The 14,704-nt window shown below is 26.0% G+C and overlaps 1 protein-coding gene across 2 annotated transcripts; it reads right to left on the minus strand.

Moving 5' to 3' along the window:
- Nucleotides 1–401: 401 nt before the first annotated feature.
- Nucleotides 402–10,195, minus strand: LOC135923634 (F-box/LRR-repeat protein 5-like). Of its 2 annotated transcripts, none has more exons than XM_065458491.1 (12): nucleotides 10,084–10,195; nucleotides 9,778–10,005; nucleotides 9,636–9,734; nucleotides 8,918–9,062; nucleotides 8,566–8,678; nucleotides 8,214–8,289; nucleotides 7,888–8,021; nucleotides 7,452–7,589; nucleotides 6,692–6,774; nucleotides 4,143–4,311; nucleotides 3,427–3,665; nucleotides 402–1,171 (listed from the first exon to the last, which is right to left on the minus strand). In XM_065458491.1, the coding sequence occupies exons 1-12, from the start codon at nucleotides 10,168–10,170 to the stop codon at nucleotides 811–813; spliced, it is 1,872 nt and encodes a 623-aa protein (XP_065314563.1). In that variant the 5' UTR covers nucleotides 10,171–10,195; the 3' UTR covers nucleotides 402–810. The 2 variants fall into 2 exon arrangements, with proteins under 2 accessions (XP_065314563.1, XP_065314562.1); XM_065458490.1 differs by having other exon boundaries at nucleotides 404–1,171; nucleotides 8,566–8,681.
- Nucleotides 10,196–14,704: the final 4,509 nt, after the last annotated feature.

Here is a 14,704-nt window from a genome sequence, read left to right on the forward strand (position 1 = left end):
AGGCCTTAGCTTATACTATATTTTTTTCCCCGATAAAATCCTGTTAAATTAGCCTCATTAAGAAATATTTATTTATAATATGGTTAAATAAAAGATTTCCTTTATAAATTGGTAGTGTCAATCAATACTCAGCAAAGACACCAATAGTGACAAACTAAATAAAAATAGGATCTTACATAAAGGAATCTCTCAAAAAGTGAAAGGTATCTAAAATAAATACAACTAACTTAAAAATATCGATAAACTGTATTTAATTTAGTTAATGTAATTCTTAATTTTGTAAAACTTGATGAATAAACATTAAACATGTACTACTTTATTTTGATGATACATTATACTTTAAATATGATCAACACAATAAGTTATATTATAATAATAAACATAGTTCTATGGGGTTTAAATATTTGAATAGTTAATAAATAATAAAAAAAAATTGCATGAATGTTATAATTTATTAATCTGATAATTGTTTGTATATTTAAAACAAAAAAATAAATATTATATATATATTAATCTATTTTTACGCTGAAATAAGTAATATTATAATATAATATATGAGTAATATAAACCGTATAAAATATAAGATTTAAACTTTATATAGCGGCATATTTTGTTGTAATTTTTTTATAAATGATTTTTTTTTTAAAAACGGAGGGACTCAGTTAGTAAAACTAGTGTGGAAAAAAACTTTAAAGAATTCATTTATATAATATAATTTGTTCGCCCCAACACTATAGGATTCGAGAAAAATATTAATGAATTTTCTTTAAATGATTGTTGTATTGTAATAATTATAAATAATTACATATATCATTCTGCAAGCCTGCAACAAAACCTTTCCCCACACTCCAAATTTTTGCATCCATTAGAGGAATTAAGAATGTTTTTAATCCTTTCTATCAATGCCAATTCGATATCATCAAATTTTATATAATCATCGCTATTCGTGGTAACCTTTGAACTTATATCGAGATTGAGGATAGCATCGAAGAACGACATGACATTGTCACAATAGTATATATTTTCGGGGAGCAATCTCGCGGTTGAACAGAATCCTAATAGGTAGGCCAAGCCATTTGCAGTAATATGAGGCAAACCGGATAAATCTAGATAACTCAAGGATGGTAAGGTAATATGGCTAGTCCGAAATAGGTAATCTCTAGTTAGAAATCTGGTGAATAATTAAAAAGATAAGATATTAATTTAATATATAAATTCAATTTTCCTATCATAGTACAGCTGGGAAAAAATTAATCTAGGTGGAACTCCCTCTGACCTCAATTTAGGAACGCTATATCTTAGAATTAAATAATTAGCTTATATTATAAACATATTCTCGGGTGAGTATTATAGTGTTTTATGTTCATTTTTCCCAACCTTTCAGGAGATCATTTTTAAAAAAATTTACTAGTCGTATTTCAATATGGAGAGAGCTGGTTTTTTTTCTTATTTTAGATTACTTAGAAAAATGTGCAAGCAACTTATCATAAGTTTAACTATTATAGTTTTCTTTAAAAACGTGTTTTTATACTTTTTAGGAGATTGAACAAAATTTTAAATTTAACTACCAAAAATAAAGTAGAATTGTTCTATATCCATTTTATTTATTTTTTTAAATAAATCTATTTTACAATAAATTATGATTTAAGTGATTATTAGTTATTCTTCTCAATAGGAAATTTATTATTTAGATTTACAAGTATACAAATTATTATTTACTATAGTCACGATATTAAAATACATTTTAAAAGGAATTTAATGTTATAGAATAATTTACTATTAATAGGATATTGATCTAAAATATCATTTCTATATAAACAATTTATATTATGATTTTCATTATAAACGGCTCGATTTTCGATTTTTAAAAACGACTAACTCGATATTTTAGCTAGAAAAATATTGCCAAACCTGATTTCGCTAATAGATGAAACCTTTGTGCCATCTATAATCTTCAGGCATGTAAATATTTTTCTGAATAGAATAGTGACTTATGCGTTTTTAAAAATCGGCTCAAATCGAGCCGTTTAATAACACTAATTTTAATGTTTATAGTATATTAAATTTTCTTCTCCATTTAATTTATATTAACCATCGATATCGATTATTATAATAATATAAATATTAGTAATGGGGAAATATGTATAAAAATGCGCCATTGGTTTTAAGGATATAGAACACTATAATACTAAACTACTAAGCAAATTAGGACATCTGTTGTGATGGGAGTTTTTTTTAAAGTTATTTTTGTATTAATACATATTTGGTTTATTTGTAAAGCCATTTTTTTTTCTCGCGGATTAATTTATTTTGCTCAGAATGAGTCAGTTTTGGAAAACATTTAATATATATTTTTTTTGTCTTAAAAATTTGAATAAAAAAAAATTTAATTAGTTTTTTATTTTTTTGAATCAAAAAAATTTAATTAAGTATTTTTCAGAGGCAATAAAGTTATTTTAAAACTCAATTAAGTGAATAAGTGATTCTTCAAAGGGTAGAATAATTCCGAAGCGGCATAACTGCAATAAGAACAATATAATAATATAAATAAAAATGATTTTTTTACATTTTTATTGTTGATATAGGAGATAAGATAGTTCTGAAGAAATAATTTATCATTGATAAATAGTGAATATAGATCACTATAATATTCCCACGACACTATTTTAATTAAACTCTAATTTAGTGACTAAATGTTATATATTAAGATTTTATTGTTATTTTAAAATTTTATGACAGTTTTTGCCAATAGTCAAAAAACTGTCATATTATTTTAAAATGCCAGATTATGATATATAAAAAAAATTGATGATGTAGAATGCTTAACTAAGGTTCAAATATTAATATAATTTTTATTAAATAAAAATGATGTATAAAAAGTGTTTTATACCCTTTCGCGCCCAGCGAGATCATTTGTCATCAAAATTTTTAATAAATTAATTTTTATATTTAAAGAAACTAATGGTTGGTACTTAGAGATATTAATTTATAAAACATTATTTATTATTTCCTATTTTATCATTAACCTGTCAAAATCATTATTTTATTATGTCAAAGTACAAGTATTTTTTGTTCATGGGAAATATTCCGGGCACGAAAGGGTTAATATATCAATGCCAAAACAGAGAAATTTTTTTTATGTATAACAAGGTTGTGTCATATAAACCCTAAGCTACAAATAACCGTTATAGCTCATGAACAAAATCAAAAATAATTTTACTCATATATACTTTACCTAAAAAATATAGTTACTATAAGATATAGATAAAATATCGAATAATTTTAAACAATAATTTTTTAAATGACTAGGGTCTACATAGTCCCGCTTGTGCTAAGAAGGGTTTTAAAACAATATTTATGTGAAATAAAACATAACATTCCACCCATTTTATAGGAATATTCACAAATAAATAAAAATAGGGTTACCTTAAACCCCTATCCGTTATTTTGTAACATCCAGATAATCCCAACCATTCCAGACTGCATTCACTATTACTATCATCATAGGATTCTTTCCATATGATCTCATCTTTGATGTACACATTATCATCGATCTGATTTGGTAACGTTTGAGAACAAGAACAATAAGAATGGCAAAAGTCATCTGAAATTTGTTTCTTGCAAATATCGTCCTTTTTGGCTTGAACATGAGTATTGAAATCGGCCTTTAATAAAACAGATAGACATAAATTAATTAATATGCAGGCGTAGTGGGGGGTTATTCCCATCCCCTTTGGAAATATTATCTTAAACTATTAAAAATTATCACCACCCTCCCCCCCCTCACCCAGCTCAAATTTATATAATATTTCTTTAAGATAAATATCAATGTTTTAAAATAATGATCATAATTAAATTTTTCAGTAAAAAAAAGAATTAAAAAATGCGTAAAACCAAAAATATTTAAAAAACGTGACTTGTATAAAGGCCTAGAAAAAATGGGATTCAATAAGATTTATGGGAGTCCCCCGATCTCTCTTAAGAATATTGGCAAAATACTATTTACTATAAAATATAATAGGTTGTGAAACCCTTAGGAATCTTGAATCTACCAAAAGATCATTGTAATAAACTTAAAAATGATGTTTTTCAACCATTAAAAAAACAACGATGCAGTAATCAACATAAAGATAATATTTAACTTTTAAATCCATATAGTAAACATCAGTGAATTCTTCGATCCCCCATTTTGGGCAATTAAGTTTGGTGAGACCTCTTGATAAGTATAGGAGGGTAAGGTCTGTTATAGCTGGACAGCCAGAGAGATCTATTCTACGTAGCTTGTTACACGAGCCAGGGAGAGCGTACCAACTTTTCAAGATAAAAAATTATACAAATTTAAAACCACTATGTATGGGAATTAGAGGTCTGTACAATGACCTATATGCTGGATAAAAAGATTTTTGGACCAACCTGATACCTGGGAGAAGGGATATTTTTTCGAACTGTGCCAGAGAGCATATGCCCAAAAAACCTTTGCAAAGATATACATGCACAAGTTTGGGAGCTGATTTCTAAGGGAAATAATAGACTCAATAAATGATGTATTACATGTAGTATTAAGATTTGGAATCTTTCAAATTTAGTATCATTTATTGAGAGTAATTTCTAATTCTGAAAAATCTGATTTGATAGGAAATGTATTTTCAGCATGTAATACTTACACTGGGAATTTCGTAGACAATTTTGCCTTCTTAATTGATATTAATATTATATATATTTTTTATCAGGGATGAGAACCCAAACCCTCGATATTTCGCTAAACCCAAACTCTTTTTTAAAATTTAGGGTTCCGGGTCATAGCTTTTTTTTTAAAAAAAATTTTTTTATTTTTATTTTAAACTTTCATTTTATTTATTTAAATATAACCCTAATTTATTCAATATAGTTTACTCACATCAAATATAAAATAAAATAATATTATATAAAAACGGAGGTGGGACTACAAGTTCCCAAAAAACATGCGTAATTATATTTTAAAATTGTGATTTGAAGGTTTTGTTTTAAAAAATAAAATTCTTTAGGTTCTGATGTAAGGGCTCTTGTCTTATCCCCTATATTTTTTAAAAACTTTAAAGTTTCGCTTGGCATATATCCAAGGGAAGAGATAACAATCGGTGTAAAAATATAATTTGTGAATTTGGAATATTTCATTGTTTTTTTTCTCGGCTATATCAACCGGATTAGAATTTAAATTTTTTGGGAAAGAAGATACGCATGTGAAGTCCCAAATTAAGGATTTCCCTAAAGACCAAGGCATGGAAGTTAAGCCATCTGGTCTTAAGCCATCATCTAACGATAAATTTGTAGGCTTATTTTTTAAAACAAAACCTTCAAATCACAATTTTAAAATATAATTACGCATGTTTTTTGGGAACTTGTAGTCCCACCTCCGTTTTTATATAATATTGTTTTATTTTATTTTATATTTGATGTGAGAAAACTATATTGAATAAATTAGGGTTATATTATAATTTAAATAATAAATAAGAGTTTTATTTATTTTAAATTATGTTAAAAATAATACATAAAAAACATGTAATTTACGATTTTCATTTAATAAAAGATTTTCTATGATAATATATAATAATATCTATTTTAGGATATTGTTGTTTGTGGATTATTAAATTGATGTTAAGACAAAGAGAATAAATTTATTTTAAAAAAATGATGTTTCTGTTATTTTAACTAATTTTAATAAGTCATTATTTTTCTAGTCTCCGAACCCTGAAGCTGAACCCCACCCGCCCATTTTTTCAGGAGGATCCTTGTTTTTTATATAAATTTTCAAAAAATAAACATACCACAAAGATCGTAGTGAAAATTTGTCTGTTATTTATAAGGTAGGTGCTCTACACTAGCGATGCAGAATTGCTCCATTTAAGCCGATTTCAAAACCAGCTAACTCAATATTTTAGTCAGAAAAGTATTGCCTAAGCCTCGAGATTTCGTTAATAGATGCTCCAAAACTTTCTACCATCTTGAAACAAAATCTTCAGGCTTGCATAATATTTTTCTGGATAAAATACTAGATTGTCATTTTAAATCTATATTTCCAGTGAAATTATATTTTTGAAATTCAAAAATCATCTTCAGTTGAATTAAACTTGAGATATTTCGAATTCCCATGAATTCTCCCAATACGACATATATCGAAAAATAAAATTATAAACAAAATTAAAAATCCATAAAAAAATAGTATTTTTTTAAAAAAAAATTATTTTTAATCTCGGATTTTTCTTAAATTTTATATTATACCAGATAGAATAAAACACCTGCAAAAAATGTAAAATAAAACCGAGGAGGAATATTTTTCGTCGGTTCATTTTTTCACGATGCAGCTAAAAAAATGATTTTGGGGACGAGGGAGGGGGTTAAATGAATATTAAACAAATTATTCAGTTGAAACTATAAACCCCTTCCTCCCTTGCGGAATAATGTAATCGAGAATAAGGATAACATAAGGCTGGGATCTATTCCTTAGGTTAGGTACTTCACAAAAAATTTAAGCAAAAAAAGGATTTTAAACTTCAATTTATTGCTATAGAATGATCCATTTTTGTTTTGGTTTAAATAAATTTATTCGTTTTCGATTAATTTATTATTCCTCTTTATTACAATATTTCCCCGAGGTACATAAAAATTCATATAATATAAAAAAAATAAAAATAATGCATATATATTTTTAAACTTAACAAATGCTGCGTCAGAGATATTGGTGTATGAAACGTCAAGGCACTCAAGCCTGGGGCAATATGATAAAATCTTTTTAAGCTAATGCAAAAAAAGAAAATAAGTTAAATATATTCTTAAATTAAAAAATATGAGATATAGTATTTAAGGCAAATTTTGGTTAATTTTCAACACTATTTATAAAAATTTTTCAGAAAATTTTCATTAATATCTTCAAAATTTTTATATTTATGATTAATTTAAGGTTTAACTTAATAAATGTTTAAAATATGAAAGCTTAATAATAAAAATTTAAGTAAGATATAAGGTTTAAGAGCCTCACCCAACTACTAGCGTTATTTACTTCTACCTTAGCATTCTATGGTTATAAAAACCTTTCACTATATAATTTTTTTAATTAAAACTCTTTTCTTGTGGATATTTACTATGAAAATTATTATTCGATTTCTAATATCATAAAAACTAACTCTCTTTCTTATTTTCATGAATTAAATCCACTTGAAATAACAATTTAAATTTAGAACTTTTTAAATATTTTTTTTAAAAGTGTTCCAATGATAATTTTGAAAGGCACACTCTTTGTTAAGATACACTTATAATAAAAAGGTAATTGATCATTTCAATTCTTAAACCTATAAATGAGTTACAAAAATTGCTCTTTATAATGACTATCAATGATATTGTCTCACCTCACGAGGGTTCAGTAAATATATATTTTAAAAAAAATAGTAACATAATAATATCTATAAAATTTATACAAAAAAATTGTTGAGTTTAGTCGAGCCAGAGAGATCCAAAATTTTAAGTCCGCTTCCTATATGAGGGAGAAGATACTTGATCATGCCGATCAATACTTTAGATTCATTATAAAGTCTTGACTTTGGAATTGTAAGTTCCTAAAAGTTTTAATTTGTAAAAAAAATTTCCTGTATAAATTCATTTATTTAACAACAAAATTTTAATTAAAAAAATAAACACTTTTTTCCTAATCCCCCATAAATGAAAGAGAAAAAGATACATATTGTTTAACAACTTTAGATACATAATTGCTCATATTTAGATTTTCTTTTGGGAGGGGGGGGGGTGTAGGTGGGGAATTGAGTATGGATTTCATTATAACTATTATTATACAATATAACAATAAGCATAAGCACCTTGAACTTTATTTCAGAAATAAAATAAAAAGGTTTATACATTGATGGTTGGTTTGTTTTTTCGATCCATTTCAGGTACATTAGTTGCATCATAATAGTGAGTATGGTGATTCCTGTAATCGAGACATGGTGATGAGTTACCACTATAATTATAATCGTGAAACTTCCATTCATCTGTAGAAAAGTAAAGAAAAAACAGAATGTTATTTTTTAGACAGGATAAGATAAAATTAAAGTATTATTAAGGCTATACAAACAATACATGCAATTCTATTCTAATATAAGCTAGATAGTTTATACAAATTCTGACTGGCAAATATTTTTTTTGTTAATATTTTTATTTCCTTTCATTTATTTTCTTCAAACCTGATATCCATTTTAGTGGCGATAAAGAGGGCCAAAGGATGGAAGACCTACATATGTCACGCCAGTAACGTTCAACCTAATAAATAAATATTGCTTATTTTATTTATAAATTAGTGTTTAATATTTTTAAATTGGCTGATCTGATAGGCAAAATTTGTAGATAATATACTATTGTGGATTTTAAAAATAAAAAATACCTATTATTTTATATTGTCAAAAAAAATTTAAAGAATTTTTGTTCAATAATTATTTCAACCTCAAATTTAAATAATCTAACTAAAGTCTGCCCATAACAGATTTTTTTTCCTGACACTTAAAAAACTCTGTAATTAATAGGTTAAATTTTAGTTACCCTTGATGCTATCAACAAATCCTTGGGTGATAGATAGCCAAAAATCTTTAACATAATTTCACTTGGTAACCTGAAAGAGTGACTATAGGTTGCATCAGATGGGGCTTCTTTGCCTGCTTAAATATTTTTAGAACATAATAAATATCAACCATAACTGTTATTTACAAAAACCATGCCATTTACATATGTTTAAAAATATTAAGATATGACTAATAATTATTATTAAGTAAAACACTAATGCATTTTGATCAAAAAATTAATATAAATTGAATGATAATTAGAAAAATACCATCTAGTTAAAGGTTCATTTATAAAACTTATAAATTTTAAATCCCAACTCTAGTTTACTTACAAGAGTAAATAGAATTGCTATCCATAGTTTGATCTAGACCATAAAATAAATGGTAAGCCTCTATTGAATGTCTAGACATCACAATCTTCTTAAGATTTCTCAATTCTTCATAACTAAAATAAGTCATTAGGAGTGGCTGGAAATACTGAAAAATATTTTTTTAATAGACATTTATCCATTAATGTTATATATAGTGTTGTAAAACGGCTCAATTTGAGCCATTTTTTAAAAACTTCTAACACAATATTTTTATGGCATCGGCTCAAATTGAGCAGTTTAGCAACACTAGTAAGTGTATTTTGACTAAAAAATTTTGTAGAAAAAAATAAGCTTAATCTAAAAAACGAATGCATATATCTAGTTTGCTACCTTTTCTGATATATATACCAAAGACCAGGCACAGTACATTGGCTGGTCAGTATTTTGATTTTAAATATACCCTGGCCAGGCTTAAAAAATATTTTTAAATACTTAGGTAGGACTGAATTTTATTTTTTAAAGAATACCCTAGATGGGCCATATATTATAAATCACCATTATTAGCTATAAAAATTAAAAATAAATAAAATATATTTAAAAAAAATTCAGGCCAAACTAGGTTTATTTTTAAAAAAAAAACAAGCCAAGAAAAAATCAAGACCAGGCCATGCAAATGGTATCTTTGCCTTTCCTCCATTTATACATTAATTTTTTAATCAGAAGTAATCAAAATTATTACTTGTTCTTCTTCCTCCATATGTGGGATAAAGTTATGTGTAAATTCACTAAATGCATCTCTTAGTTTATAACTAAAATCTGAAAGTTGGGACATATTAATCTTAAACAATATATTGATTATATTAAAATGTTGATAAATATACAGTTAGTCCTGATTCAAACATTTTTCTCATTTCTTTTAATTTGCTATCTTTATGGCACTCACAAATTTTTGAGTTTTTGATTGATAATTTAGCCAATTTACTTTTTAATTCTTTAATAATACATTCATTTTCAATTCTTTCATGTATTTCAAACTCAGTAAATACATCTGATAAGGATTTTAGTAAAAATTTAAAATCACAAATATTGGTAAAATTTGTGATGGATATCTATATAAAATAGTTAATAAAAATGTTTTAAATTTAAATTTTAAGGCTATATTAGGGTAAAATAACTAAAATATTTACCTGTTTTACGTAGGAATTAATAGCATTTTTCATTCTTTGATGAGGAATACTATATACATCAATATCATCAGAATATAGAAGAACCATTACAATAACCGATATTTTTTATATATTTTGTTTATATAAAATATAAGCTAAAATGGCCTCCATATTTCTACTAATTCTTTTAGTTGATAATCGTCAGCGACCTATGATATTATAAAGTAAGGTTTTCTTAAATGACAATTCATCCGGAATTCTTATTGAGGTTTCAGAATCTTTTAAATTTAAATCATTTACGATGGTGATTATTAATTTTTAAAAAATCTTGAAACCATAAACATCGTTAGAATTTTGTTAAGGGAAGAGAAAGCTAGTGTGGTTAATTAGTTGGTTTTAAACAACCATGACCCAGTTTTTTGTTGAAAAAATAAGCCAAAACCAAAAAAGGGAATAAATTGGTCGACCAAATCTATCGACACGAGCATCGATCCGAGCACAGACCCGTGCATTGACCCAAGCACCAACCCGAGCACCAACGCTCGTGTCTGTGCTCTGGTCGATTGATTTGGTTGTATTGGTTTTAGTACATTTTTTTGATAAAAAAATTAAAAATCATGCTAATTCGACCCAACCAAGCAATTTAACCACACTAGAAAGCACTATTATGTGGGATTTCCCATACGTTTTATTAAAGATCTTTAGGTCCATTTATTGTGGGCCTTTGGCTATGTAATATATAAATCATTTTTCTAAAGAAATATTTTATTTTTTAATCTCAAAATGATACATGAAAACAGTTAAATTATAGAATATTCCTTCCCTCCCCCCAGGCCATTCATATGCACGAACCATAGCATATGTATATAATTTTTGGGAAAATATCTGGTTATATAAAAATTAAAATTAGTCCAAAATAATTAGCAAATGGCTTGAAATTCATAGTTTAGGTACTCGACATCAATGATATATATATGCGCTAATAGATAAATTATTTATTCATTAATTGTGTTTAAAGGTGTCTATACAATGAAATCCCCTATAGCCCTATTTTTTGGTTGGTACGTTGATGTGTATATTCATAAATCCTAAAGACAAATAATCTTAGAAACCATAACATAGTGCTATGTCAGTATTGTATGGACACTTTTAATTAAGGAACCGCCTTTGAATTATTTATACATTATTGTTTTACACATGCTTCTGTACATTTCCGTTAGAATTATATCTATTTAAAAATTATACTCTGCTCTCTGTATGTATGTGAAGCGCAAAGGATTTTTCCCTCGCTAACGCTTAATTACTAAATTAATTTTTTACAGTATTATATAAAAAAATTATTTATCTATGATTTCAATTTTATATAAATTTTGTAATTATTTATATCCTAGATACAAATTTGAGTTCAACCTGGATTAATATTTTTAATCTATTTGAAGCCTAGAAAATTCAAAGTTTATGTAAGCTCTTTTTATATAAATATTTGCAATTAATCTAAAGTACTTTATATAATTATTAATTCAATGGGGGGGGGGGCTATTTTTGAGAATGATATTGTCTACGCTGGGCCTTTGCCCTCTATCATATTATTAAATTTAATTGCTAAGATTTAGATAAAATATGTTGATTGTTAAGGAATTATGGCAAAGTTTTAAAAAATAATTGTGTCCAAAAGATAATTGTCGATATATAACTAGGAAATTTTGTTTTGTAAAGTTGTGAGTATCCTATAAACCCCACAAAAGTTGTTGAGAGGGTTAACTATATGCAAACTATAATAATTATATAATTGAATTTAACTTAGTTTGGAAGAGAAAAAATGGCTAGGTCAAACATACTCCTTTCAAAAGCATCTCAAATTAAACACATATTTAAATGGTTGGAAAACGGAATTAATATAGAATAAAATAATAAACAACTCTTTAATTTATAATTAGAGTGTATAATAAGATTTAAGATTAGGAAATGAGATTTATTTTTTCTTAATTTTCGCTTAATGGAGTTAATAAATGATCAAATATATGGCAGCAGAGCAGATGAATAAATTTACATTGAATCACATCACATTATTACAATTAATAATTTTTTTTTTGAATCCTGATAATAATTAATTTGCACTAACCATAAATGGGGTAATAAAAAAACTCGTTTATTCTCCCCGAGGTAAATCACAAATTCAATTTTTTTTGGCCAATTTCAATTTATTTTAAAACACTACCTGAGTCATACCTATTAAATTTTAGGCACTAATACTTTCCTTTTAGTCCTGAGTCCAAAAATAATAAAATTTAAAAATATAAATCATTTTAATTTTTGTATAAAGTTAAAATTTAATACTAATTATCCTTGTCCTAATCCCAGTAAAATTATTAATTCTTTTATTTAGAAAAAACGTTATTTTTCGAATCATTGCAAAGTCGTATGGCTAGAAATAATTGCTCGCTTAACCAACATTATAACTCATTTATTCATAATTTCTTTTAGTATTTTTAAGCCTTATCTAGACCTGATTAAAGTTTTTTTCAACCCTAATCTGAGTCGCTTGTAGAGCTTTACTATCTAACCCTATATGCTTCTTTACCTTTGGTAAATAATTTTTTTTTAAACTATTTGGAATAACATCATTCATCTGAACTTCCAGTCTGGACCGACTTGAACCCCGTATCTGAACACGAGTTTGGACCCTTGGTCTAGACCACGGGTCGGATTCAAAGGTCTAGACCCCGAGTCTGTGCTCGGCCTGATCACCAAATTAGGTAGTAAATTTTACGACCAAGCAAATGACAACATTAAATTGTGTATTCACTTGGCTGGAACCCCAAATATTTATTTTTTAGCTTGGTTTTGTATTTTTAAAATGTTATAAGTGTCTAACAAATGCAATTGTATAATAAGAATGACAATTATGCTTATTATTACTAAAATGTTTTAAATATCTAACAAATACATTTGTATAATAAGAATGAATTATTATTTTGTATTTATGATTATTTTACATTAGTAAATTTCTTTATAAAATTGTATAACCATGAGTAGAGCTCTACAAATTAAATATTATCCAATCGGCTAGGTCAAAGAGACAAGGCATACCAAAAAATTTATAGACCTATTTGTAATAGACACTAAAAAAAGGAAAGATTATGTAGGAATTTTGTTGAAATATGTAATCAATTATAATTTTAATCTAGAAGGAAAAACCATTGAAAAAATAAGCATAAACAATAATTTTGATATACTTTAAACTGATAATAGTGTAGGAATCATATTCTTGGATGATATAGAAAAAGATCTTACATTTTTATACAATATTTATATTTACTATATCCCTTTTGCTATCAGTTCCCCTTGCATAAGATTGTCTTGTCATAAAGAATTTATAATATTTATAATCACTAATGAAATAAATAAAGGTACTTAAAATATTTTACAAAAAAAAATCCCTTAATCAAAACACATTTCTGATAGTATATTATATATTTATAATAATTGGGGGCCACTTTGGGGCTGAGACGTAGCCCGAAACAAAAAATGCAGATCCAGAGAAAAAATCCACCAACTCTTCTTTTTAATATAAATATTTGAACATCATTTGTGCATAATTCTTTTTATTTTCTCAGACACCAACATTGGTATTGATTTCCTCTATTGCAAACCATTAAGGTCTTAATGATATCTTTATAGTCAATCTTTTAAATGTATCTAGTTTATGTCTACAATTCTTGCTGCTTTATTAAAACCCTGGACGAAAGATAGGCCTCATTCTCTATGGATCCCTTCAAAAAATTTTCAACCTAATATCTGCTAAAAAATTTTGATAGTTAGTAACGAATATTTGCATAGCATTGTTAGTATGTAAAGGATCCAGCATTATATTGCAAAATAATGTGTTTTTATCATAATTCAAAGGTGGTCAATTACATCCAAAACCCAATAAGTATACAAAATTATATAACAGATGAGGATGGCGTCGCAATTTTAAAATACATAAAGGCATACGAGTACCAATTGTAAGCTTCTAGTCAAAAGACTTTGTAAATAATATCACAATGAGATAATTTATTACTAATCGATTACATTAAGATTAAGATATTTTGGTAATTTATATTAATTTTTTTTAAAGTTAATTAATAAATAACATGATACACTAGAAAATTAATCAAAATAACACAATTAGGCTTGAGACTTGAAGGTTAATTAAGGTTTTAATACACCAAAAAAAAATTTAAAACTGACATTTACCAATATGAAATGTAATAAAAAATATAATTGATAAAAAATAAAACCTTCAAATTTTTTTACTTTGAGATCTGACACCTCCATACTACATATATGCAAATATATAAATATTATCAACACTAGATTTAGATAGCTTATGATTTATAAAGATCAAATTACAAAAAAAATAACGGAGATAAGGTCAAGCTATCATTATTACCCTAAACTTTTAAGAGTTTTGATTTTGATTAAGTATAAAAATATGGATTCCATTTAATCCGACATAAAAACTTTAATACTTAGAAAAGAAAATTCTTAGAATAAATACTTAACGCTCATAAAAAACACTTTAGGTGAAACTTAATTTATCAGAAAAATACTAATTATTCAGGTATAAAACTAAAAAGCTTAGATTAAAAAAATGAAC

This window comes from Gordionus sp. m RMFG-2023, chromosome 2 (genome assembly GCF_954871325.1).
Source record: "Gordionus sp. m RMFG-2023 chromosome 2, tfGorSpeb1-WG-v2, whole genome shotgun sequence".
Lineage (NCBI taxonomy): Eukaryota > Metazoa > Nematomorpha > Gordioida > Chordodea > Parachordodidae > Gordionus > Gordionus sp. m RMFG-2023.

Coding starts and splice junctions, on each gene's coding strand:
- LOC135923634 (XM_065458490.1), bottom strand. CDS start 10,170: ATGGTTCTTCTATATTCTGATGATATTGATGTATATAGTATTCCTCAT. Junction 10,006..10,083: donor TTAATTCCTACGTAAAACAG/GTAAATATTTTA, acceptor TATTTTATATAG/ATATCCATCACAAATTTTAC. Junction 8,022..8,213: donor GCCACTAAAATGGATATCAG/GTTTGAAGAAAA, acceptor ACTTTTCTACAG/ATGAATGGAAGTTTCACGAT.